We start from the raw sequence: 25903 nt of genomic DNA, 5'->3' as shown, positions 1-25903 counted from the left end.
GGTTGGATCCCAGAAAGTAATGGTAAATGACTCAGTGGGGTGCATGCAACTACATAACAGACTGTTTTGTACGAGTCCATGATCTATCAGCCATTGCCCACCGCGATCTAGAGGCATGCTGATCACTGATGGACATCACAGTGTGCACACACATGACACACACCACACCGGCGTGACATTGTAGGAAGGAACTGCAGATGCTGGTTCATAGAAACGTAGACAATAGGTGCAGGAGGAGGCCATTTGGCCCTTCGAGCCAGCACCACCATTCAATGTGATCATGGCTGATCATCCAAAATCAGTATCCCATTCCTGCTTTCTCCCCATAATCTGGATAGACACTAAATGCTGGAATTACTCAGCGGGTCAGGCAGCATTTCTGGAGAGAAGAAGGAATGGGTGACGTTTCGGGTCGAGACCCTTCTTCAGACTGGGAATCAGGGGAGAGGGAGACACAGACATGACAGCCCCCCTGGACGGATGAACTACAGCTACTGTGGACTGAGGGAGACATGGAACATCCACACAGAACCTAATTGGAAACCCGAAGGAAATTCTTATAATATGAGGTGGAGAAAGTTATAGGAGGGTATGGTTGGTTGATTGCTACTTTTAAAAAGGAGATTCACATCTGACGATGGAGAGACTTTTGTAAATTACAGGGGTCTGTAGAAGACTATCATCTGAAATTATCTCTAAACGTCTCACGCAATTAAGAGATGTCGCAATGAGATGTCATCATTGCTGCTTTATCGGCAAATGTCACAACCAATTGGTCAAAAGATCACCCGAACAACAATTCTGAAGCATGACCAGTCGTGTGGTGTTAGTCGCGGGAGAAACCACCCGTGACAAATGTGAGGTGGTTGGAGATGACATTGAATTCCTTATTGTCCGTGAAGCGTTTGATTGAATCTAGCCCCCCATTCCGGCATCTTGCCACACTGGAGGAGGCCATTCGGCTGACAAGGCCTTGGGAGAGCGAAGTGTAAACATTCTCGATTTCTCTGAATGTTAACAGATTAGCAAGACCCTCCTGAAAAAGCAATCCAAACCTCCTTTGCTCGAAGCTCCCAGTTTCTAACGCGTGGTCTTTGATGTATTAAGTGTTTACGGTGAAACGGTCCTCCAGTCAGGGTTGACTCCGTTTTTCCACGAAGCTCTTTATCCTGTGTTGAAAATGCTTCGCTCTTTAATGATCTCCTTCTGACAATACTTGCAAGTGCACCCAGTCCACACAGAGCAACCTGCCGCGGTGAATCAGCAGGTGAGACGCCCGCCAGTAACACGAGGGGGCAGTGGTAAACACTCCTTGACAAAGAAGATCCCTTCTCCCTCTAAACCTGTAACTGTCCGGTGGGCATCGGATTCCGCTGGCAACAGCGTGACTCGGGCCACAAGGAAACTCGCGAAGGCGCCAGTATTGGTCTTCTCCAGACATTCACCTGGGGTGAGAAGTACTTAGGAGGCGTCCTTTGCGGTGCAGGGATAGAATGAAACAAGCGTGTGTTTTAGTTTATGGTCGACATCATCTCAGTGGTCGAGCAGGTGAATGTAGGGGTGTGGGTTTGAGAATGAACCTCGGGTAAACTGCTGCCCCGATTCGTTCATCTTCATGCTGTTACCTGGCCCGGGTTTGTTCATCTTTAGGCTTGGAATGCCCCTCGATGCCCTCGAGTAGGACAACAGCAGCAAAAAAGGGGGTAATTACGAAGGGAAGTTATTCTAAAACAGTGCGATGTGAACAATTGCCAGCATCGCGGTGGAATCGCAGAGCCTGCACTCTCTGCAACAGTATTTGCATTTCAGTTCTTCATTACATTTGACATTAATTCTAGCCAGCCACTTCTATTTACATTGAATCTCTTTTACTCCACGTTTCTGAAAGATAACCATGTACTTAAAGTTAAAGCCTGGCTTCAGAACCCGCGTCTTTTGCTGATTGAAATATTTAACTAAAGCGCCTATAAATCTAAAAATGAATGATTAGTTCAAAGAGGATTTATTTGAAAACAGATTTGAATGAACTTGAACATAACGCATACAACTGATGTTAACACTGCACATAGCAAATGCATTGACAATGTCACGACGTGTTTGTTTTAAAGATAAATTGGGACTGTGCCTTCTTTTTTCCAAACGATGTTGTTTTTGCCTATTCTCTCAAATCCCCGCCCTACTCATTTAGCAAATCCGTGTTCAGACTGCTCATCTCGTGAGAATTGAGTAATTCAAAGAAAAGTGTAGCTGGAGATGCCATTGAGCGGCGCGTAAAGCAGACCGATGATAAGATGCTCGCCTGTGTGACATTTCATTTAATTCCATTGTCAAAACGCCCATTCAATCCTGGCGAGATGTCGGTCTTTAAATATTTATCTGACAAAACAAAAAGAGATGACTTATGTACAGACAGTTGGAGATGTTGAGCGATTGTTATGGCAGGACACACAGTGATGCCAGGCGGCGCTGGTAACCGCTGGGACCAGGTAGTTGAGCGTCCTGTCAATGTGCGCGTTGTTGGTACCGGGGAACAGCGAGATCATCTCCAGTCCCTGCTACTCATGTGACCAAGGACTGTGCTCGGACAAAGGAGGCGCGTTGGAAGCACTTTCACTCTTCTCGGGCTACCAGAAGAAAGAAGAGCGCTCCCCGCATTCCGGCATCTCTCTGTCGCACACATATGCCACGAGTCCAAGGCTTCAGCGACTACCAGCAGCCCGTTTAACTTACCATCAACTTTCCGGCTGAACAAGCGATGGTTACTTGTGCCTGGCCGAAGCGTGCGGGGCAACACAGACGCTGGCAAGCGTGGCGTTAACTCCTCCAGCACATAGATAGATGTATATGTATTTACACAAATTATCCCTCGCCACTGTTTAAACGTTTTTAATGGCTACGGCTGTTATTGCCAGCACAAAATGCCTGTCATGAAAGGACTGCTTGCGCCTCAGAACACCTTTTTGGAAACGATTGCGACACGATTCGACGGAACTCGTAAGTGTTTTGAACCGCATAGATAGATGTATGCCGTGGATAGTGTTTGCGTTTTGTGTGTAAGTCGGCGTTGGAGGTGGGGTGGGGTGGGGTGGGGTGGGGGGAAGAGTTGTGAATGGCGACGGGCGGATGGCTTCTTCCTCTCACAGTTTGAGAAATGAAAGTGTAATCAGAAGGTACCCCAAGAATGGAATTTTAATGTAAAGTGAAAAACTTTGTTCCCAAGTACTAGAATAGAGGTTGGAACACAATCGAAAGTGCTAGCGGTGTCTAGTTGCAGAAACACTCGGGTTTGGTACTAATGTAACCTGAACGGAAAGCTCCCTTTTTTCTGAGATGGTTTGACATCGTAATTATAATGCTCAGTCGACTGGAACACCCGCGACCACTAAAGAAAATGCATTGGTAACTGTTTTTTGTTGTGTGCCTATTGAGCAGCTGTGCACGGTGCTGTAATACGACCCATTGCAATAAGACGCCACTTGTACACTGGAGTTTTCAGACAATTGCATTTTCTGGCGCCACCGAGCTTGATTTTTAATAAGAGCCAACAATGGGATTACTGGAGTTGGAACTAGCGCTGATTGGAAATTGCTGAGCCCATTTCCTCCCTTTAGTCTTGATTAATAATGTAACTGTCATTGACAACCCCCGACGTTGTGGATTCGGTTTCCCCTTGAGATCGCTCTTCCTGGTCTTCCAGTTTCAGCACCATGGCCAGTGCCAACCGGGATTGTTTCTGACACAAACGCAAATATCAAAGATACCTTTTCTCCACACGAAGACCAAAGTAAAACACCGGGGAAAGCAGACCAAGCACCCATTCCAGTCCTTATAAATAATACAACCCAATAAGTTCAAGTTTTAAAAAAAAATGGTATCTCTTGTCTACAGTTTGAGAATGTTCTATTCTATGGCATTATATTTAATAAAATAGGTGTTCGATAATTCCTATTCTTTTTTCTAATAGTTAGTGGAATATGTTCACGCTTTCTGGGGAATGTTGTCAGAGTGTGTAATTGAAACTTCAGAGGCTATGAGACCTTAACAATCTCTATTTGTAGTGCTTGGCATGAGAGAAATTAATATCTCTCAAATGAACCCTACTATCGCAAAGGGTAATGCAATATTTGGAAACCTTCTGCTCTTTAGCACATGGGATTTGCAGTTCACTATTGTTTGTGTGTAAGTTACTTTTCCAAAGTGTAGAAATGCCTTTGCAGTTCCCTCTCAGGGGTATAACTCACATCTGGCTAAATGAATGAAATAAATAGGGAGTGATGACTCAGGAAACATGATGAGTAAGGCTGTCTGTTTTATTCAGTATACTGCAGTATGCTTAATGTGGGGCAAGCCGGATATTACCACTTCTGGACACTTGCACAAGGTACAAAGGTACAAAGTAACACCTGGTGTCTCTAACATAGAAACATAGAAACATAGCAAATAGGTGCAGGAGGAGGCCATTTGACCCTTTGAGCCAACACTGCCATTCAATGTGATCATAGCTGATCATCCACAATCAGTAACCCGTGCCTGCCTTCTCCCCATATCCCTTGATTCCACTAGCCCCTAGAGCTCTATCTAACTCTCATTTAAATTCATCCTGTGAATTGGCCTCCACTGCCCTCTGTGGCAGAGAATTCCACAAATTCACAACTCTGGGTGAAAAAGTTTTTTCTCATCTCAGTTTTAAATGGCCTCCCCTTTATACCATTAGACCATTCGTTTCATTGAGCAGGGTGACAAAGATATTCAAGAACTTTCAACACGCATTTGATTCTTCATTGCTTTTACGTATCACAGGTGATCAATGATCAGGTTGGTTTCTTGCTCTACCTTTGATGAAGGCATTAAAGTCAGGATCAATCCCGGAGACATGAAGGATGAAATGAACCAAAGATGACCATCATCTGTCATGAGTAATTTCATTTGGGATTGTGAGCCGTTAGAATTCATATGCAATATCCAGAATTGTTGTTTGAAATACACTGGATTATTCACTGATTGCGCCAATAGAAAATAGCAATAGGCTTCTTTGAATTTATCAGTCAAACGATGGTGTGAATAATGATGTGTGTACCTGACTTAAGCAAAAAGCACATGCAGTAAAACAATGGACAGGAATGAAAAATATAGCAGCAAGAAATTAATGTAAATTGCCCAGGGATGAAAGGCAGATTCTTTTAAAATTGGATATGAAAATCAAAATGTTTTGATGGTGACTTCCATAGTGTCTCGGGATCAGGGTCATGGGGATTCTCAAAATTAAGGGGCAGTTTCTGAACCCCTGATTATGAAACTGAATGCAAAAGTTGATATCATCTATGTACTAAAACTCTCGTTTGTTTGTTTGTTTGTTTGTTTGTTCTTGAACTACAGCCCAAACGGTAAACAATAGCATGAAAATTTTAGGCCCACCTTACTCACCATCATTCCTTTGGTGCTAATGGTGTTATATTTTTAAAGTTACTCACATTTTAAAGTTTAAATCTATCTCCTAGGGAGGGAGGGAGGAGGTGGAGGGAGGGGGGGTGTGGGAGGGGGGTTGAGGGGGATGGAATAGGGGGCGGGGAAGGGGAGGAGGGGGAGGGGAGGGAGAGGGGTGTGTGGGGAGCGGGGGAAGGGGGGAAGGGGGTGGTGGGGAGGGGGGAGAGGGGGGGAGGGTGCTGCACCAATGCAGGAGAGGTTTGGGCCCAACGGGTCCACTTGGTCTAGTAATAACTAAACCTTATCACTCACATTCAGCTGCACATTGGCAGTCATGTAGCCTGATCATTTGCGCTGTAGATATCTCATCTCACCTAAGAGTGGCATAAGTGCCACATGTCACATTATAAATGGCCAGTTGGCTTCTGGTTGATTGTTGCTCATAATACGAGGCTCTGAACCACGCTGACAATATCTGTTGTGAAAATTGTCCAGTCTTTAGAGGTGAGGAAAAGATGGCCAATTGCTGGCTAATGTGCAATCTCTTCCAGGAAAAGACTTCACGTTTAACGTTCCTGCAATTTTTTCGTGAAGTTGCTGTATTTTCACATTTGTTGCCTGCTAAATGTGCTAAGAAAGCTATCAAATAATTAACCGCATAAATACCCTTTTAGTGATATAACATTTTAGTTCATAACATAACATAAATGTGCTTAGAAAGCTCTCAAATAATTAACCGCATAAATACCCTTTTAGCGAAATAACATTTTAGTTCATAACAACCAGGAAGCCTTCAGCCAGTAAAGCTTTCTTGCTCAGAAGGTAAATAATTTTGTGGCCCTTTGTATGAGGTTCAATTAATGCCTTGGTTAAGACAATTACCCTTTTTATCACTGAGGCCCCGCTTGCCGATTGTCGGTAACATGAACAGCTTTCACTTCTAACAATTTAGTAGTTATTTCCTTCCCATGTGTTTATTGACAACAGTCTATCAGTCAATTAATTGAGGGTGAGGAGGGGCATATGAGTGGGTTTACAATAGTCTATTGTATTGGAACACATGTCAAGTTACTTATTTAAAGAGGAGAGAAATCAGAACATGCAGAAACTTCTATACTTCTTCCACAAAAGCAAGATAATTCCTTTAGGGAAAATGCAATGAATGAAGGATGGTTGTATTCAAGGCAGGTTACTTCCAGCAGTGTGATCTCAAGGCTTGACTGTTAGGGGGATAAGTACAGTCCACCCTACACCCTCACTCCTCACTCCATGATCTGGAAATGACTGCTCTGTGCAGCTTTTGTGGACTTGAACACATCACTATGAGTCTAATTGTCTTGCTGCAGTGGAGCAGTCCCGATATGATTGGACATTGACATGTTCAATAATGAAGCTGACCTATTATTGCAACATGAGGGATGTAGCTCCTAGAAGTATATATTTTACAACTACTGTATTTGACTTGAAATAGTTTTCTAATTAAATAGCACAGGTTTCCTCTGAACAATAGCAAATATCTCACACTGGTTAAGCAGCCACTGCCAATGGTGAAATAAGATATTGGCTTTAGGGTCAAAACATTGCAGAAAAAGCACCCAAAACAGCAAAATTAACTGCTTGCAAATTAGAATGTGGCTTTTCGCTGAATATCATAAAATCACTTTTTTTTGTTTACATTAAATTGAATGCAACATATTAAATTATTTTTAAACTGTATTGCAAAACTGGTACTTTGGAAAGGAATCAGCAATGCATACAAACTCATATCTCTCGTTTCCCTTTCCCATAATTTTCAGTCTCGACCCGAAACATCAGCCTTTCCTTCTCTCCAAAGATGCTGCCTGTCCCGCTGAGTCACTCCAGCATTTTGTGTCTGTGTGTAGAAAGGAATTGCAGATGCTGGTTTGCATTGAAGATAGGCACAAAATGCTGGAGTAACTCAGCGGGACAGGCAGCATCTCTGGAGAGAAGGAATGGGTGACATTTCGGGTCGATACCCTTCTTCAGACTGATGTCAGTGGAGAGGGAGGTACATAGATAAGGAAGTGTAAGGTGTGAAAACAGGACAAAGGGAATGGAGATCAAGGAAATGTTGAATAGATCATTGTTAGGTGGGAGGAGGTAACAACAAAGCAAACAGATAAAATGTACTCAGAGATAGTCAGACTGGTCGGAGAACTGGGAAGGGGAGGGATGGAGAGAGAGTGAAAGCAAGGGTTACTTGAAGTTAGAGAAGTCAATGTTTATACAGCTGACATGTAAGCTGCCCTAGTAAAATATGAGGTGCTGCTCCTCCAATTTGCGCTGGGCCTCACAGAAAGGTCAGTGTGGGAATGGGAGGGAGAATTATAGTGTTGAGCAACCAGGAGATCAGGTAGGTTTAGGCGGACTGAGCAGAGGTGTTCAGTGAAACGACCGCCGAGCCTGTGCTTGGTCTTGCCGATATATAGGACTCATTTTTGGGAGTATAGGAGTATATTTGTGTCTATCTTCAGTTTAATCCAGCATCTGCAGTTCCTTCCTACACAAAGTCCATACCAGTTTGATGAAGGGGTATGTATGCCCGTACCAGTCGCTCGACACACCCCTTTGAAATAACGTAGGAGTTTATCATTGGTGATTTCAACTTTCTCAGTGAAGGCGTTTGTGTTGATGTAGTTGAAGACAGACACAAAATGCTGGAGTAACTCAGCAGGTTAGACAGCATCTCTGGAGAAAAGGAATTGGTGACGTTTAGGATCGAGACCCTTCTTCAGACTTCTTGGAGCTGAAACGTCACCTATTCCTTTCCTCCAGAGAAGCTGAGTTTTTGTGTCTATCTCGGTTTAAACCAGTATCTGCAGTTCCTTCCTACACATAATGTAGTGTATGGTTGAAGTAAAGAAATAATATTATGCCATGATGTAATATTGTGAAGTCATTGCAGGCAATGAAAGCAATGATCCAGCGACTGGTGGAATATTCAATCACAGCAGTGTTCCATTAGGGTTAGTTGCTGATGCAATTAATTTGGCCTTCTCAACTGCACACTGGCTCACAGTACAAACAGAACAGCCACCCTTCACTCTTTTATCCACTGCTCTCAGAAGTGAGCAACATCAAGTCAAACTGAATGCAGAAATCTACAATTCACATGGAATACATTGAAAATGTGATTATTGATTTCCAGTACACTTAAAAAGTGATTGAAATGAATCAGCTTATTTATTGTGCATCTTGTCTTCATTATTCTGAATAATAAAACGTCACTCCGCCATTACGTCTCAGGGCAGAGGTGACACACTCAACTTGTAAACAGAGTCAGAAGATCAGTGGCTAGAGATCAAATCCAGAGATTTGAGGCATCCTCAGAGGCTGAACTTCAGCACATATTGCAGGATCATTCTTGTGATGAGACTCTATTGTCTTCATGTTAATTGAGGCGATCCAATGGCATGGGAAGTTACTCTTGGCATCCTAGCTAATATGTATTCCTGATAAAGCAAAATAGAAATTGTGGAAAATTTCTACAATAACTCTGGTTTCTACATTAACAGAGTTAATGATTCATGTCGTAGGATCTTTAACTTGAAACATTAGCTCTGTTTTTCTTTCCACAGGTGTCACCTGATCTGCCGAATGTTGCCAGCATTTTCTTTTTTCCATCTTAAAATAAATTAACTTTATTGTTGGGATGATATTGCTATTTGTGGGTCAGTGCTGCATGCAAATTAGCTACTTCCATTTTGCCCATTACAACAATGATCTGACTTCATTGCTACAGAGTGCCTTGTGATATCCTGATGAATTGTTAGCTATTTTATACATGTGTGGCTATGAAACAAATGTTGTGTGGTTTTTAGTTTGAAGAAAACAAACTAAAGATGAAATAGCAGCCTTGCTCGTTGAATGCTAGACTTGTTCACCTGCCCTCCATCCATGGAATCTGGGGTGGGTCTGAAGAAGGGTCGCGACCCGAAACATCACCCATTCCTTTTCTCCAGAGATGCTGTCTGACCCGCTGAGTTACTCCACCTTTTTGTGTCTATCTTCCATCCATGGTAAAGCATATTTGGAGTTTTGCAGTATATTGTGATAAACTATTGACAGACTTCTGAGCAGCAGGTTTTGATCGGAAACATTAATACCGTTTCTCTTTCCACAGATGCTGCCCGAACTGCAGAGTGTTTGTAGCATTTTCTGCTTTTATTTCTGATTTCCAGCAAAGGCAGTTTAAAAAAAATATTGTACTGAGTCCTGTATTTTCATGGGATACATTGTCTCAGTTATACTTGAGTCCTCTGATTTTCTCATGATGCATTTCTAACTTTCACATCTTTCATGGCTCGCTTATCTCCAACTGATGGGGTGGAATAATGGCCAACATGTGTAATTAACACAGATTCCTATAGCTACCCTTACAACGCCTCCTCCACCCAATAAGAAGCCATTCTGTTCTCAGTTTCCAGTGATCTCCTTTCATACCAGTGCGTCCAGTGCACTGTAAGGCAGCAACTCTACCGCTGCTCCACTGTGACCGCCAATTCTAACCAAGAGAAGGGATAAGGTTCACTGTATCTTTATTTTCAACATGTTATTCTTCAAAATTTCCAGCGCCTTCGATGAAATGCCACCACCACCATATATTCTCCTACCCTTCCCTGTTATTAGTCCAGAGATTGGCCCTTCTGCAACGCTCTGATTCACTCTTCCCCCATTGGAGACAACATTGTCGGGCGGCACGGTGGCGCAGTGGTAGAGTTGCTGCCTCACAGCGAATGCAGCGCCGGAGACCCGGGTATGATCCTGACTATAGGTGCTGTCTGTACGGAGTTTGTACGTTCTCCCCGTGACCTGCGTGGGTTTTCTCCGAGATCTTCGGTTTCCTCCCACACTCCAAAGACGTACAAGTATGTAGGTTAATTGGCTGGGTAAATGTTTAAATAATAATTGTCCCTAGTGGGTATAGGATAGTGTTAATGTGTGGGGATCGCAGGTCAGCGTGGACCTGGTGGGCCAAAAGGGCCTGTTTCCACGCTGTATCTCTAAATAAAGTAAATTGCCATCCTCACAGAACATTCCTATGCAATCATAGGCATTGCTAAGACTTTCATCTCCCCGCATCCTGCAGGCAATCTAACATTCCCTCCAGGTACGACAGAGATTCACTGGCATTTCTTCCAGTTGAGTTTACTGCAACTCAAAGTAGAGTGTGCTTTGTCCTTTGCATCAACCTTGGGCTAACCAAGTACCAATAAGGTGTCACTTTGGAGAACAAGGCAATCAGTCTGTGGGATGCAGCCTGAACTTCCAGTAGCCTGCTGATTTAATACTCCAACCCATCCACTCTCAGACCTCTGTCGTCGACCACCTTGGCATCGCCACAAAGCTCAGAGTATTCTCGAGGAACAGAATACCTGCTTTCAACTTGACGTTCACAGCCTTTCACATTATCAACATCAAGATTTTTCCCAGTCCCGTGGTCTTGTAGACTTTAGTCATCTCCCTTGATTTGCATCTCCTGCAGAGAAACATGCAGACTAGTTTCTAAAAGTTAATTTGCAAGTCGAATCTGTAGTAGTAAGGAAGGCAAGTTCAATGCTAGCATTTATATCAAGAGGACTGGAATACAAAAACAGAGATGTAATGTTGAGGCTCTATAGGGAACTGGTCAGGCCACATTTGGAGTACTGCGAGCAAATTTGGGCCTTATATCTGAGGAAAGATGTGCTTGCTCTGGAGAGGGTCCAGAGGAGGTTTACAAGCATGATACCAGGAATGAGTGGATTAGCATATGATGAGCATTTGAAGGCACTGGGCCTGTACTCGCTGGAGTTTAGAAGGTTGAGGGGGGACCTCATTGAAACTTACAGAATAATGAAAGGCATAGATAGAGTGGATGTGGAGAGGATGTTTCCACTGGTGGGAGAGTCAAGGACCAGAGGTCATAGCCTCAGAATTAAAGGGCGCTTTTTTGGAAAGGAGGTGAGGAGGAACTTCTTTAGTCAGGGAGTAGTTAGTTAATCTGTGGAACTCATTGCCACAGAGGGCTGTGGAGCCAAGTCAGTGGATATTTTTAAGGCAGAGATAGACAAATTCGTGATTAGAATGGGTGTCAAGGGTTATGGGAAGTAGGCAGGAAAATGGGATTAGGAGGCAGAGATCAGCCATGATTTAATGGCGGAGTGGACTCGATGGGCTGAATGGCCTAATTCTACTCCTATGCACAACTGCTCATACAGTAGTTCTGTTCACAGACCTGCACCTTCTGTGTCTCCTCACTTCCTCTGTGACCTTTTTAGTTTCTGAAGAAAGACCTTCAACTGAAGTGTGAACACTGTTTCTCTCTGCAGAGATGCCACTTGTCCCTCTATTGATTTGTAGCACGTTTTATCTTTCACCTAGAGATAGATGCTAGCCCACAATGTCTGCATTGCAACTGGAGTGTCGTGAAGTTTAAATGTTCATGGTTATTTTTCCAGAATAAATTAAGAATTTATTCTGGAAAATTTGAATTGTTATGTATTTTGAATTCTTAATTCAAAATACATATTTTGAAGAGAAAATTTGCTCTCAGTTAATGTTACATATTGACTAGCAATTGAATTTTGGTGGATGGATTTCTAGGATATTCGGGCCAGAAGTATGAGGGAGAATGAGCTGGAGCATTAAATTAGCTCACTGCCGGAAGCTTAGGGTTCTTCCCACAGTCGTGTAGATTGGAACAAGCCGCATAATAACTCTACAGACGAAAATGATCCCAATAGATTTTCCTGAAACAGTCATGAAAGGCAGAATGCTCCACTTAGAAAACATAGAAAACAGGTGCAGGAGGAGGCCATTTGGCCCTTCGAGCCAGCACCGCCATTCACTGTGATCATGGTTGATCATCCATAATCAGTAACCCGTGCCTGCCATCTCCCCATATCCCTTGATTCCACTAGGCCCTAGAGCTCTATCTAACTCTCTTTTAAATTCATCCAGTGATTTGGCCTCCACTGCCCTCTGTGGCAGAGAATTCCACAAATTCACAACTCTCTGGGTGAAAAAGTTTTTTCTCATCTCAGTTTTAAATGGCCTCCCCTTTATTTTTAGACTGTGGCCCCTGGTTCTGGACTCCCCCAATATTGGGAACATTTTTTCCTGCATCTAGCTTGTCCAGTCCTTTTATAATTTTATACATTTCTATAAGATCCCCTCTCATCCTTCTAAACCCAGCCCAGTCTTTCCAATCTTTCCTCATATGACAGTCCCACCATCCCGGGAATTAACCTCGTGAACCTACTGCCTCAATAGCAAGGACGTCCTTCCTCAAATTAGGAGACCAAAACTGCACACAATAGTCCAGGTGTGGTCTCGCCCAGGCCCTGTACAACTGCAGAAGGACATCTTTACTCCTATACTCAAATCCTCTCGTTATACAATACAATACAATACAATACAATATATCTTTATTGTCATTGTACCCAGGGGTACAACGAGATTGGGAATGCGCCTCCCATATGATGCAATAATTTAAGTAATTAACAGCAACTCAACGAAACAAAACAATTGTAACAGTTTTTAGACAGGGTAAAGTGCAAGTTGATCTATGCGTTGTGGCCATCCGGCTCAGCAGGACCGGTTCATAGCAGCTATGGCCCTGGGGATGAAGTTGTTCCTGAGTCTGGAGGTGCGGGCGTAGAAGGCCTTGTATCGTCTGCCCGATGGAAGGAGTTTGAACAGACTGTTGCAGGGGTGTGAAGAGTCTTTGTGGATGCTGGTGGCTTTTCTGAGGCATCGTGTGTTGTAGATGCCCTCCAAGTCTGGTAGCTGTGTTCCGATGGCCCTCTGAGCTCTATGGACTACCCGCTGTAGAGCTTTCCTTTCTGCCTCCGTGCAGCTGAGGTACCACACAGGGATGCCATGCGTTAGGATGCTCTCTATGGTGCAGCGGTAGAAGGTCGTCAGCAGCTGTTGGGGTAGACCAGACTTTTTCAGTGTTCTTAAGTAGAACAGTCTTTGTTGTGCCTTCTTGACCAGCGCAGCAGTGTTATTGGACCATGTTAGGTCCTCCGAAATGTGAGTACCCAGAAACTTGAAGCTGGACACTCTCTCCACACTGTCCCCGTTGATAGAGATCGGGGCATATTCCTCGTTATGTGACCTATGGAAGTTGATGATCAGCTCCTTGGTCTTGGTGGTATTTAGGGACAGGTTGTTATCCGAGCACCAGTCCGCCAGGTTCTGCACCTCCGCTCTATAGTTTGTTTCATCCCCGTTGGTGATAAGCCCGATCACCGTTGTGTCGTCTGCAAACTTGACAATGGTGTTGGTGTCGAATGCAGGAACACAGTCGTGTGTGAAGAGGGAGTAGAGCATGGGGCTCAGAACACAGCCCTGTGGTGTGCCGGTACTCAGGGTGATAGTGGAGGACAGGTGCGGGCCCATTCTCACTGCCTGCGGTCGTTCCAGCAGGAAGTCCAGGATCCAGTCACATAATGACGAGCTGAGGCCTAGCTGGTGGAGTTTGGTGATGAGCTTGGTGGGGATGACCGTGTTGAAGGCGGAGATTACTTAAGTTACCTGGTAATGAGATGAGAGCATTTGACTGGAAAGTTGACGGATCAGCAAGAATTAGTAACGATACAAAATGGTGGACACCTATCTGCTGAAGACTGACATCACAGTTAAAAGGAAAATGTAATTGATGGACAAGGAGGCATCTGTGACATACTCTTCACAATTTTAAATGTACTTCAAATCTTTGCATGTGGCTTGGCAAGGTAGATGCAAGGTTGATATTTTCTCTGGCTGCAGTGCATCAAACCTGGGGTTGCTATCTCAAAATATGGAGCCGGCCGTTTAGAATTGGAGTCATAATCACAGAGTTATGAAGCAGTTTGAAAGGTCCAACAGCCCATCACCATGGTAGCCATCTGCACTAATCCCATTTATCTGCAATGATCTGTGACTTTCTTCACCTTGGTGGTTCACATAGAGGGTGGTCCGTACATGGAACGAGCTGCCAGAGGAGGTAGTTGAAGCAGGTACTGTAACAATGTTTAAAAGACATTTGGACAGGTACGTGGATAGGAGAGGTTCAGAGGGATGTGGGTCGGCATGGGCAAATTGGGCCAAAGAGCCTGTTTCCATGCTACATGACTCTATGACTCTACTTATCTACTGGCTTCATGAATGTTATGAGAGTAAACGCCTTTCCCACTTACTCACGAGGCAGCGCATGCGAGACTCTAACTGCCCTCCGTGTGGAGAACATTCCCCCTCAGATTCCCTCAACACTTGTTTAAACACGCTGGTCTTTGATCATGGGTAAACTGATTTTATTATCTACCCTACCAAACCTAATCATTTAATATAATTCTATCAAGTCAAGCCATCAACTTTACCAACGTTTAAGAAACAGTTAGACAGGTACATGGATAGGGCAGGTTTGGAGGGATATGGGCCAAACGCGGGCAAGTAGGACGAGTGTAGCTGGGACATTCTTGGCCGGTGTGGGCGAGTTGGGCCGAAGGGCCTGTTTCCACACTGTATCATTCTATGTCTCTATGAAGGGCCTGTTTCCACACTGTATCACTCTGTGACTCTATGAAGGGCCTGTTTCCACACTGTATCACTCTATGACTCTATGAAGGGCCTGTTTCCTCACTGTATCACTCTATGACTCTATGAAGGGACTGTTTCCACACTGTGTCTCTGTGACTCTATGAAGGGCCTTTTTCCACACTGTATCACTCCGAGACTCTATGAAGGGCCTGTTTCCACACTGTATCACTCTATGACTCAATGAAGGGCCTGTTTCCACACTGTATCACTCTGTGACTCCATCAAGTCATCCCTCAGCCTCCTCTGTTTGCAGAAAAACAAGCTCACTCTATCTTTATAACCAATTGCCCTAATGCAGGCACCACCCTGGTGCATCTCCAACACGCCCTCTCCAAAGAAATAACATCCTTTTCTATAATGTGGCGAGCTGAACCAACTCAGTCCTCCAGATGTGGCTTAACCTTCATCAAATTTGGGAGCCTTCATCAAACTGCTGGAGTTGTGGGAGAGTGAATTACAGCTTTCTCTACCCTCTTTTATCATTTGAAGAAATGATAAGACACATTCTGTCCACTCCCTGAGACACATTCTGTCCACTTCCTGAGACACATTCTGTCCACTTCCTCCATGGATGCTGCCTGATCACTGAATTCTTCCAGCATTTGGTGTGATCCTGCCTGTGTTTCAGAGAGGGGAGGAGAGAAAAAAAATGGATGGCTGCCTGGATAGAGTGGATGTGGAGAGGATGTTTCCACTAGTGGGAGAGTCTAGGACCAGAATAAAAGGAAGTACCTTTTTCAAGGAGATGAGGGCCATCTCTTTAGCAAGAGGATGGTGAATCTGTGGAATTAATTGTCACAGACAGCCCTGGAAGCCAAGCCTTTGGGTATTTTTAAAGTGGATATTGGCTATTGACTATTGAATAAGGGTGTCAAAGATTACAGGAGAAGGCAGGTGAATGGGGTTGAGAGGGGAAGATAGATCAGCCATGATCGAATGGCGGAGTAGCCTCTATGGGTCAAACAGCCTAATTCTGCTCCTATGACTTATGAAACAAATGTTTTGTAAAGTTGCAACATGATGTCCCAGCTCTTATAATCAACACCAGGGCTGATGATGTAAAGCATCCCATTTCCCTCTTTCATCACCTTATCCATGCCCTGCCATTTTCAGGGCCCAAGTTTAAAGAATGAACAGGTTTATTTTTAATGCACACTGTGACTAAAATTTAGACTTTCTTAATGGAAAATAAAGCTTTTAATTTTTAAACCCTCTATTTATTATGTGAAACTTTGCAAAAGCTGGAAAATATATTTGACACATTTACAGCCACTATTTTCTTTTCTAAGTCGACATTAATTTGTAATGCTATCCATTCTCATCAACGCTAAGGTTCCTCAAAGTCCACTGATGTTGATGTTGGGAGGTCATGTTGCAGTTGTATAACTATTGGTGAGGCCGCATTTAGAGTATTGTGTTCTGGGTGCTATGTTATAGGAAAGATGTTGTCAAGCTGGAAAGGGTACAGAAAAACTTTCCAGGACTAGAGGGTGTGAGCTGTAGGGAGTGGTTGAGTAGGCTGGGTCTCTGTGACTCTATGAAGGGCCCTTTTCCACACTGTATCACTCTGTGACTCTGAGCACAGAAGGATGAGGGAAGATCTTATAGAGGTGTATAAAATCACGAGAGGAATAGATCGGGTAGATGCACAGAGTCTCTTGCCCAGAGTAGGGGAATCGAGGACCAGAGGACATAGGTTCAAGGTGAAGGGAAAAAGATTTAATAGGAATCTGAGTGTTAACTTTTTCACAAAAAGGGTGATGGGTGTATGGAACAATCTGCCAAAGGAGATAGTTGTGGCAGGGATTATTCCAATGTTTGAGAAACAGTTAGACAGGTACATGGATAGGACAAGTTTGGAAGGATATGGACCAAATGCAGGCAGGTGGGACTAGTGTAGCTGGGCATTGTTAGCTGATGTGGGCAAGGTGGGCTGAAGGGCCTGTTTCCACACTGTATCACTCTATGACTCTGTGACACTGATGCATTTTTTTCTTATTCGTTTTGCCTTGGTAAGGTTCCTCAAAGGTAAGGTTCGACATGAACCTGAAGCTCAATAACATTATAAATCAGGATAATTCTAGGAAGTATTGATCAATTAGATTGCAAATTCCAGTCCCGTTAGGATATCAGAAAAGATACTCCATTAACTGAGATAAATAGCCTTATTAACTTTCCAACCTGTTGGTAAGAATGTGTCTCAGATGCTGTTGGTAAGAATGTGTCTCAGATGCTGTTGGTAAGAATGGGTCTCAGATGCTGTTGAAATGGAGGGACATCATTCTCTTACCATCTTCACGCAAAATAGTAACAGATGCTTTGACTGAAGGTCGTTGCTATAGTTAAATTCACAAAGTAAATAAATGCTCTTGTTTTTAAATGCGTCAGTAGATATAGAATAAAACAGAACATGTTTTGTTTGTCATGAATGCCCAGGTATTATTGACCTGGACATTAGGCAGTCCCTTCACATGCTTCAAATGCATGTTTCACTCCCTGAAACAATGTTATACGAACTAGTCATGATTTTAGTAAGTTTGGTTTGAACTTGGAGCCATGGCGGAGCAAATATAAAGGCGGTAACATCTGATCCACCACATTTTGACATATTGGATATCAGCAAGGTCCCATGGTGAACTTGCTGTCAACTGAAACAGGAGTTACTGTCTAGTTTGTCTGCTTGTGCCATTGGCAGGCTTTTAGATTTAAGTTGTGCATCCTGCTTGGATTGGAGTAAGTGAAGGGAAACAAAGATGTTTGTCATTTCTGTGAGAGTGGACATTGTTTCTGAAATATACTGCAGTGCCTTGAGAGGAAACTGGTCTTTACACCAAGATCTTTTAATCCCACTGCTGTGTGATAGTTTATTCTTTATTCTAACTTTATCCCTTTATACCACAACCTATCTCATTCAAAGACCGTGTAAAATTTGCACAATTTCATCTCTCTGTGTTTGGAAGCGTGCAATATTTTCTCCTCTGTAAAATGCTTGAAGATAGGAGTGACAAAAAAAAATCAAATGGCTATTCATGTGTTTAGTTTAGTTTAGTTCAGAGATACAGAGCAGAAAACAGGCCCTTCGGCCAACTAGGTAGGCGAACAGCAATCCCTGCACTCTAATGCTATCCTACATATACTAGAGATAATTTACACATATACCAAGCCAATTAACCTGTACATCTTTGGAGTGTGGGAGGAAACCGAAGATCTCCGAGAAAATCCATGCCGGTCACGGGGAGAACTCTGTACAGACAGCAACCATAGTCAGGATGGAACCCGGGTCTCTGGCGCTGTAAGGCAGCAACTCTACTGCTGCACCACTGTGCCGCCCGCCATGTTGTCAGACATGTGGGTGGAATGAAGGTACATATAATTGATTACTTAACACAAGTCATTTATGTGCACCAGAAGTAGTAAGAAGAGTGTTGCATCATGAAAAGTGCATTCAGAGGAGCTGAGGAAATCAAGAAACAAATAAGAGAGAGGTTGGCCAAAAAGCACGAACAGAGATATACATTCCTGAAATGGTTTGAAAATGGAGAAAGCTGCATTTTAGGGAGAAATTCCAAGTTGCTGGATAGGTGAAAACTTTGCTAATGCAGGTTCAAAGCAGGAATAGTGTTTTCATCTTGTTTTCATCTTGATAGGATGGAATGCTGATGATGATAAAAAATGATGGGATTACATACCTCGATCCATGTTAAGATAGAGCCTGTAGAAATCCTCACCTCTATGAACGTCCCTTTAGAATTCGATGGCAGTTTGAAAATAGTATTTTATTTTCTTCTCTATGTCAGCTCATCTTTTGAATTAGAACATAATATCAGGAGAAATGGAAGCAGGAGCATGTCACTGTCCTTTCGTGCTGCCCTGCCATTCAACAAGACCATGGCCGATTGCCTGCGTCAGCACCACTTTCCTCTTTTGATTCCCTTGTCCAAAAACCTTTCAATCTCTGTCGTGGATATATGTAGCAACGGAGCCTTCACAGGCCTCTTGGATGGAGATTGCCAAAGATTCACTCTCTAATAGACAATAGACAATAGGTGCAGGAGGAGGCCATTTGGCCCTTCGAGCCAGCACCACCATTCAATGTGATCATGGCTGATCATTCTCAATCAGTACCCTGTTCCTGCCTTCTCCCCATACCCCCTGACTCCGCTATCCTTAAGAGCTCTATCTAGCTCTCTCTTGAATGCATTCAGAGAAATGGCCTTCTGAGGCAGTGAATTCTAAAATATTTACAACTCTCTGACTGAAAAAGTTTTTCCTCATCTCCGTTCTAAATGGCCTACCCTTATTCTTAAACTGTGGCCCCTGGTTCTGGACTCCCCTAACATTGGGAACATGTTTCCTGCCTCTAACGTGTCCAACCCCTTAATAATCTTATATGTTTCGATAAGATCCCCTCTCATCCTTCTAAATTCCAGTGTATACAAGCCTAGCCGCTCCAGTCTTTCAACATATGACAGTCCCGCCATTCTGGCAATTAACCTAGTAAACCTACGCTGCACACCCTCAATAGCAAGAATATCCTTCCTCAAATTTGGAGACCAAAACTGCACACAGTACTCCAGGTGTGATCTCACTAGGGTCCTATACAACTGCAGAAGGACCTCATTCCATTGGCTTTCTTCACTGCCTGCTGTACCTGCATGTTTCATTTCAGTAGTGCACTAGGACACACAGATCTCGTTGTACGTCCCCTTTTCCTAACTTGACACCATTCAGATAATAATCTGCCTTCTTATTCTTACCACCAAAGTGGATAACCTCACACTTATCCATATTAAACTGCATCAGCCATGCATCCGCCCACTCACACAACCTGTCCAAGTCACCCTGCAACCTGATAGCATCTTCCTCACAGCTCACACTACCACCCAGCTTTGTATCATCTGCAAATTTGCTAATGGTACTTTTAATCCCTTCATCCAAGTCATTAATGTATATTGTAAATAGCTGCGGTTTCAGCACCGAGCCTTGCGGTACCCGACTAATCACTGCCTGCCATTCTGAAAGGGACCCATTTATCCCCACTCTTTGCTTTCTGTCTCTCAACCAATTTTCTATTCATGTTAGTACCCTACCCCCAATACAATGTGCTTTAATTTTGCCCACTAATCTGCTATGTGGGACCTTGTCGAAGGCTTTTTGAAAGTCGAGGTACACCACATCCACCGGCTCTCCCCTGTCAATTTTCCTAGTTACATCCTCAAACAATTCCAGAAGATTAGTCAAGCACGATTTCCCCTTCATAAATCCATGCGTTAGCATGGAACGATCCTGTTACTGCTATCCAAATGCTTCGCAATTTTGTCTTTTATAATTGACTCCAGCATCTTCCCCACCACTCATGTCAGACTAACTGGTCTACAATTTCCCCGTTTTCTCTCTCCCTCCTATCTTAAAAAGTGGGATAACATTAGCTACCCTCCAATCCACAGGAACTGATCGTGAATCTATAGAACATTGGAAAATTATCACCAATGTGTCCACAATTTCTAGAGCTACCTCCTTAAGTACCCTGGGATGCAGACCATCAGGCCCTGGGGATTTATCAGCCTTCAGTCCCATCAGTCTACCCAACACCATTTCCTGCCTAATGTGAATCTCCTTCAGTTCCTCCGTCACCCTAGGATCTCTGGCCACTAGAACATCTGGGAGATTGTTTGTATCTTCCTTAGTGAAGACAGATCCAAAGTACCGGTTCAACTCGTCTGCCATTTCCATGTTCCCCGTAATAAATTCCCCCGCTTCTGTCTTCAAGGGACCCACATTTGCATTAACTATTTTTTTCCGCTTCACATACCTAAAGAAGCTTTTACTATCCTCCTTTATATTATTGGCCTTCATACCTCATCTTTTCTCCCGGTATTGCCTTTTTAGTTATCTTCTGTTGCTCTTTAAAAGAGTTCCAATCCTCTGGCTTCCCACTCTTCTTTGCTATGTTATACTTCTTCCCTTTTATTTTTATGCTGTCCTTGGCTTCCCTTGTCAGCCACGGGTGCCTCTTACTCCCCTTAGAATCTTTCCTCCTCTTTGGGATAAATTGATCCTGCAACTTCTGCATTATTCCCAGGAATACCTGCCATTGCCGTTCCAACGTCTTCCCTGCTAGGGCCTCCTTCCAGTCAATTCTGGCCAGCTCCTGCCTCATGCCTCTGTAATCCCCTTTGCTATACTGTAATACTGACACTTCCAATTTTCCCTTCTCCCTCTCAATTTGTAGAGTAAAACTTATCATATTGTGATCACTGCATCCTAATGGCTCTTTTACTTATCAATCCCCTTATCAGATCAGGTTCATTACACAACACTAAATCCAGAATTGCCTTCTCCCTGATAGGCTCCAGTACAAGCTGTTCTAAGAATCCATCTCGGAGGCACTCTACAAACTTCCTTTCCTGGGGTCCATTACCAACCTGATTTTCCCAGTCTACCTGCATGTTGAAATCTCCCATAACCACCGTAGCATTACATTTGCGACATGCCAATTTTAGCTCTTGATTCAACTTGCACCCTATGTCGAGGCTATTATTTGGGGGCCTGTAGATAACTCCCATTATGGTCTTTTTACCCTTACAATTCCTCATTTCTATCCATACTGATTCTACATCTCCTGATTCGATGTCACCCCTTGCAAGGGAGTGAATATCATTCCTCACCAACAGAGCGACCCCACCCCCTCTGCCCACCTGTCTGCCTTTTCTATATGTTGTGTACCCCTGAATATTCAGTTCCCAGCCCTGGTCCTCTTGTAGCCATGTCTCTGTGATTCCCACAACATCATACTTCCCAATGTCTAACTGAACCTCAAGCTCATCCACTTTATTTCTTATACTTCGCGCATTTAAATACAACACTTTAACTTCGGTATTCACCTCCCCTCTCACACCGGTCACAATTGGCCCTGACCTTACTCTCTTATCCCTTCTAGAACTTTCCTCCCCATTCATTCGAGAGTCCTTTGCAATTTCTCCTGTATTTGCTTCCCCTTTAGCTCCATCTTCATATTCCCAATTTGTCAACCCCTCCCCCCCACTACTTAGTTTAAAGCCACACTTGTAGCACTAGCAAACCTACCTGCCAGAATGTTGTTCCCCCTGCTGTTAAGATGTAACCCGTCCCTTTTGTACAGGTCACCCCTACCCCAGAAGAGATCCCAGTGGTCTAGAAATCTAAATCCCTGCTTCCTGCACCAGCCCCTCAGCCATACATTCATATCCCCGATCTCTCTATTCCTGCCCTCACCAGCACGAGGTACAGGATGCAATCCAGAGATAACCACCCTCGAAGTCCTATTTCTCAGACTTCTTCCCAACTCTCCAAACTCACGTTGCAGTATCTCCTTCCTCTTCCTCCTGACGTCGTTCGTGCCCACGTGCACAACTACTTCCGGTTGATCGCCTTCTCTCGCTAGGATGTTCTGAAGCCGGTCTGTGACGTCTTGAACCTTGGCACCAGGGAGGCAACAGACCATCCTCACAGAATCTACTGTCCGTACCTCGTGAAGAGAATCCTCCTGTCTTACTCCTGGATGCCTTTCCCCGTGTATTATTGTGTTTCCAGCAGACGATACATCACACAGGAATTTCTCCCTGTCAAACACCAAAACAATTCTGCAGAGTTCAATACGATCACCTCTTCTAAACTCCAGAGAGTAAAGGCCTCATTTTCACAATCCCAACTCAGCAACCTAGAAATCCATTTGGGGGAAGCTTTGCAACCTTCGTTTCTTCAAATGAAAGGAATTGAATCCCTGATTCAGGGCAAGGGCACTAAAAAATCTATATCTTCAATGTATAAATTATTACAAAAATCTAGTCCAAAGATAGGAATTCAAAAATCAAGACAAAGATGGGAAACAGATCTGAATATTAGCATTGATGAACCAAGTTGGGAAAGATTGTGTTTAGAAAGTATGAAAAATTCTATTAATGTGAGATATAGTTTAGTACAATATAATTTTTTACATCAATTATATTTAACTCCGAAAAAATTAAACAATATAAATCCAAATCCAAATTTATTTCTCTCTTTCTCTCTTTCTCTCTTTCTCTCTTTCTCTCTTTCTTTCTTTCTCTCTTTCTTTCTTTCTTTCTTTCTTTCTCAGATAACACCAATCCAGCATCACCCCACTTTATGGTTCCTTGTCTGCAGTTGGCCACATTCTGCTCATTAAAATATGTTTGATGTGAAATTAGCGCTTCTGCATTTGCCGTTCCCCTCATCGAGCACCAGTTTTCTGCATTTGCCATCCCCTCATCGAGCACCAATCTTCTGCATTTGCCTGGGGTCCGATCGCCATGCGCGGGGAGCTGAGACCCCCCCGATGTGGGAGCTTGATCGCCCCGCCGCGGAGGCCCCGACCGCTGGCTGCGGGAGCCAAGATCGTCCCGTCAACGGAAGGCTCGAGGCCCCCGACCGCGGGAGAACAAAGAAGGTTGAACTTCCATCAAAAAGTGTCTCGACTCGAAACTTCACCGATTCCTTTTCTCCAGAGATGCTGTCTGACCCGCTGAGTTGCTCCAGCTTTTTGTGTCTATCAACTAGAGAACAAGTTGGTTCTCCAGACAAGAGGATGTTTTCTCTTGGGTTAGAATCTACGACCGGGGGCTCACTGCGTAAGAGTAATCCGTCACCCACTTGAACGACAAAGCTGTGTTTTTCTCTCTTTCAGGGGGTTGTGAATCTTTGAAAGTCTCTTCCTCAAAGGGCAATGTAAGGAGAGTGTGAACATTTTTAATGGGGTGAAAAGTTTCCATTGCTTAGATAGAGTTGAAGTTCCAATCAGATCAGCAGTGATCTCATTAGGCCAGTAGAGTTGCTTCTTACAGCGAATATAGCGCCGGAGACCCGGGTTCCATCCCGACTACGGGTGCTGTCTGTACGGAGTTTGTACGTTCCCCCTGTGACCTGCGTGGGTTTTCTCTGAGATCTACGGTTTCCTCCCATCCTTCAAAGATGTGCAGGTTTGTAGGTTAATTGGCTTGGTAAATGTAAATTGTCCATAGTGGGTGTAGGATAGTGTTAATTTGTGGGGATCGCTGGTCGGCACGGACCCGGTGGGCCGAAGGGCCTGTTTCCACGCTGTATCTCTAAACTAAAATTAAAATGGCGTAGAAGGCTTGAAGGGCCAAGAGTGCTTCTCCTGCTCCAACTTCAGATGTCTGTGTGCTCTCATTTTCTGCTGGGTTTCCCATGTTCTGGAAACAGTAAGCTGGCACCTTCTATTTTTAAATCAGGATCCAAACTACATTGTGACAGCCTGATTTATACATGGCAATGAATTGGCTCTGTTCCCTGTAGGGGACACGTGCACATCACAGTGAGCCAGGGTGAAGTGGGTTGGCAGCCCGCCTGGACCTGATCAACCCGCCACACGCACACTGACTGGCAATTCTTAACCTCCCCATGCTCTTCCTTTCCAGTGAGGAAGATTAAATCGAGCACCTTGGTCCTACTTTCCTCCTGGGATTATTTGTGTGATCTCTGTTCTGTGGTCAGATAATAATTGACTTGAAAGCATTCCTGGTTGACCATTCAGGACTGAAGAAGGGTCTCGACCTGAAACGTCACCCACTCCTCTCCAGAGATGCTGCCTGTCCCGCTGAGTTACTCCAGCATTCTGTGTCCATCTTCGGTGTGAACCAGCAGTTCCTTCCTACACTCCTGGTTAACCCTTGTTCTCGGAGTTATTTCAAGTCAAATAATATTCCATTCACCCGGGTACAGTTGAACAGCATGATGCTGTCTCCTCACATTTGTGTTCAGGATGGACTGGAGTAGATGGCAGCTGGATGCTCTGGCCTGGTGGGAAACAGTCCATAGAGTCTATAGAGATTGTGCTATAGAGACATTAACACTATCCTAGTTTATTTTATTTTCACATGTGCCAAGGTACAGTGAAAAGCTTTTGTCCAATACATTCAGCCTGACCATGTTGTAATCTTTTATGTGGCATCTTATCAAATGTTCTTTCCTACACAATGGAAGGGCTGTTGGTTTGTGTGATGGTCTGGGCTGTGTGCACAATTCACTGCAATTTCTTGCGGTCTTGGATGGAGCTGTTTCCAAACCAAGCTGTGATGCATCCTGATAAAACGCTTACTATGGCACATCTGTAGAAGTTGTTGAGAGTTGTAGGGGACATGCCGAACTTCCTAAGCCTTCTAAGGAAGTTGGTGTGCCTTCTTGGTCGTTGATTCAATATGGGTGGTCCAGGAGAGGTTGTTGGTGATGTTGACTCCTAGGAATTTGAAGTTTTCAGCCATCTATACTTTGGCACTGTCAATGCAAACTGGGGCGTGTGTACCGCTTCACTTCCTGAAGTCCATCACTATCCCCTCTGTCTTGCTGACATTGAGAGAAAGGTTGTTGTCTGGACACCAGGACACGAGGTTCTCAATCTCCTTCCTGCACTCCGTCTCATCATTATTTGATATCCGGCCCGCTATGGTGGTGTTGTCTGCAAATTTGTAAATGAATTAGGTTTGTACATGGCAGCACAGTCGTGGGTGTACAAGGAGGAAAGAAGGGGGCTGAAAACGCATCCTCGCAGAGCACCTGTGTTGAGGATTATCCTGGAGGATGACTTGTCCCCTATCCTCACTAAATGGCGTCTGTTGGTCAGGAAGTCGAGGATCTAGTCGCAGAGATGGGTGCTGACACCAGGTCCTGCTAGCGTGAATGGTATAAATATTAAAGGCCGAGCTGCAGTCTGTGACTAGGAGTCTGATGTAGGTATTGTATTTTACTCAGACAATTGGGAGAATAGAATTAATAATTCTGCGATTGTCCAACACTTGAAAAATATTGAAAAATGATCATGTCTCTCATGCACCAGTTTGTATGCTGGCTCGAAGGGCCAAATGGCCTCCTCCTGCAC

General features: G+C 44.0%; 1 protein-coding gene across 3 annotated transcripts in view; it reads left to right on the top strand.

The window, feature by feature from the left end:
- The first annotated feature begins 2282 nt into the window (after positions 1-2282).
- The window catches only part of kcnh3 (potassium voltage-gated channel, subfamily H (eag-related), member 3), a 574739-nt gene continuing 551118 nt past the window's right edge, over positions 2283-25903 (top strand). For all 3 annotated transcript variants that reach the window (XR_013547570.1, XM_078404288.1, XM_078404287.1), the window contains exon 1: positions 2283-2994. Coding sequence is in view for 2 of the 3 variants with exons in the window: in XM_078404288.1 (XP_078260414.1) it covers positions 2919-2994 (76 nt within the window). In the remaining variant the exon portion in view is untranslated. The remainder of the gene's footprint in view (positions 2995-25903) is intronic.

Source organism: Rhinoraja longicauda, chromosome 8 (assembly GCF_053455715.1).
Source record: "Rhinoraja longicauda isolate Sanriku21f chromosome 8, sRhiLon1.1, whole genome shotgun sequence".
Lineage (NCBI taxonomy): Eukaryota > Metazoa > Chordata > Chondrichthyes > Rajiformes > Arhynchobatidae > Rhinoraja > Rhinoraja longicauda.
The sequence above is the reverse complement of the archived record's forward strand: the minus strand, read 5'-3'. Positions and strand labels throughout refer to the sequence as shown.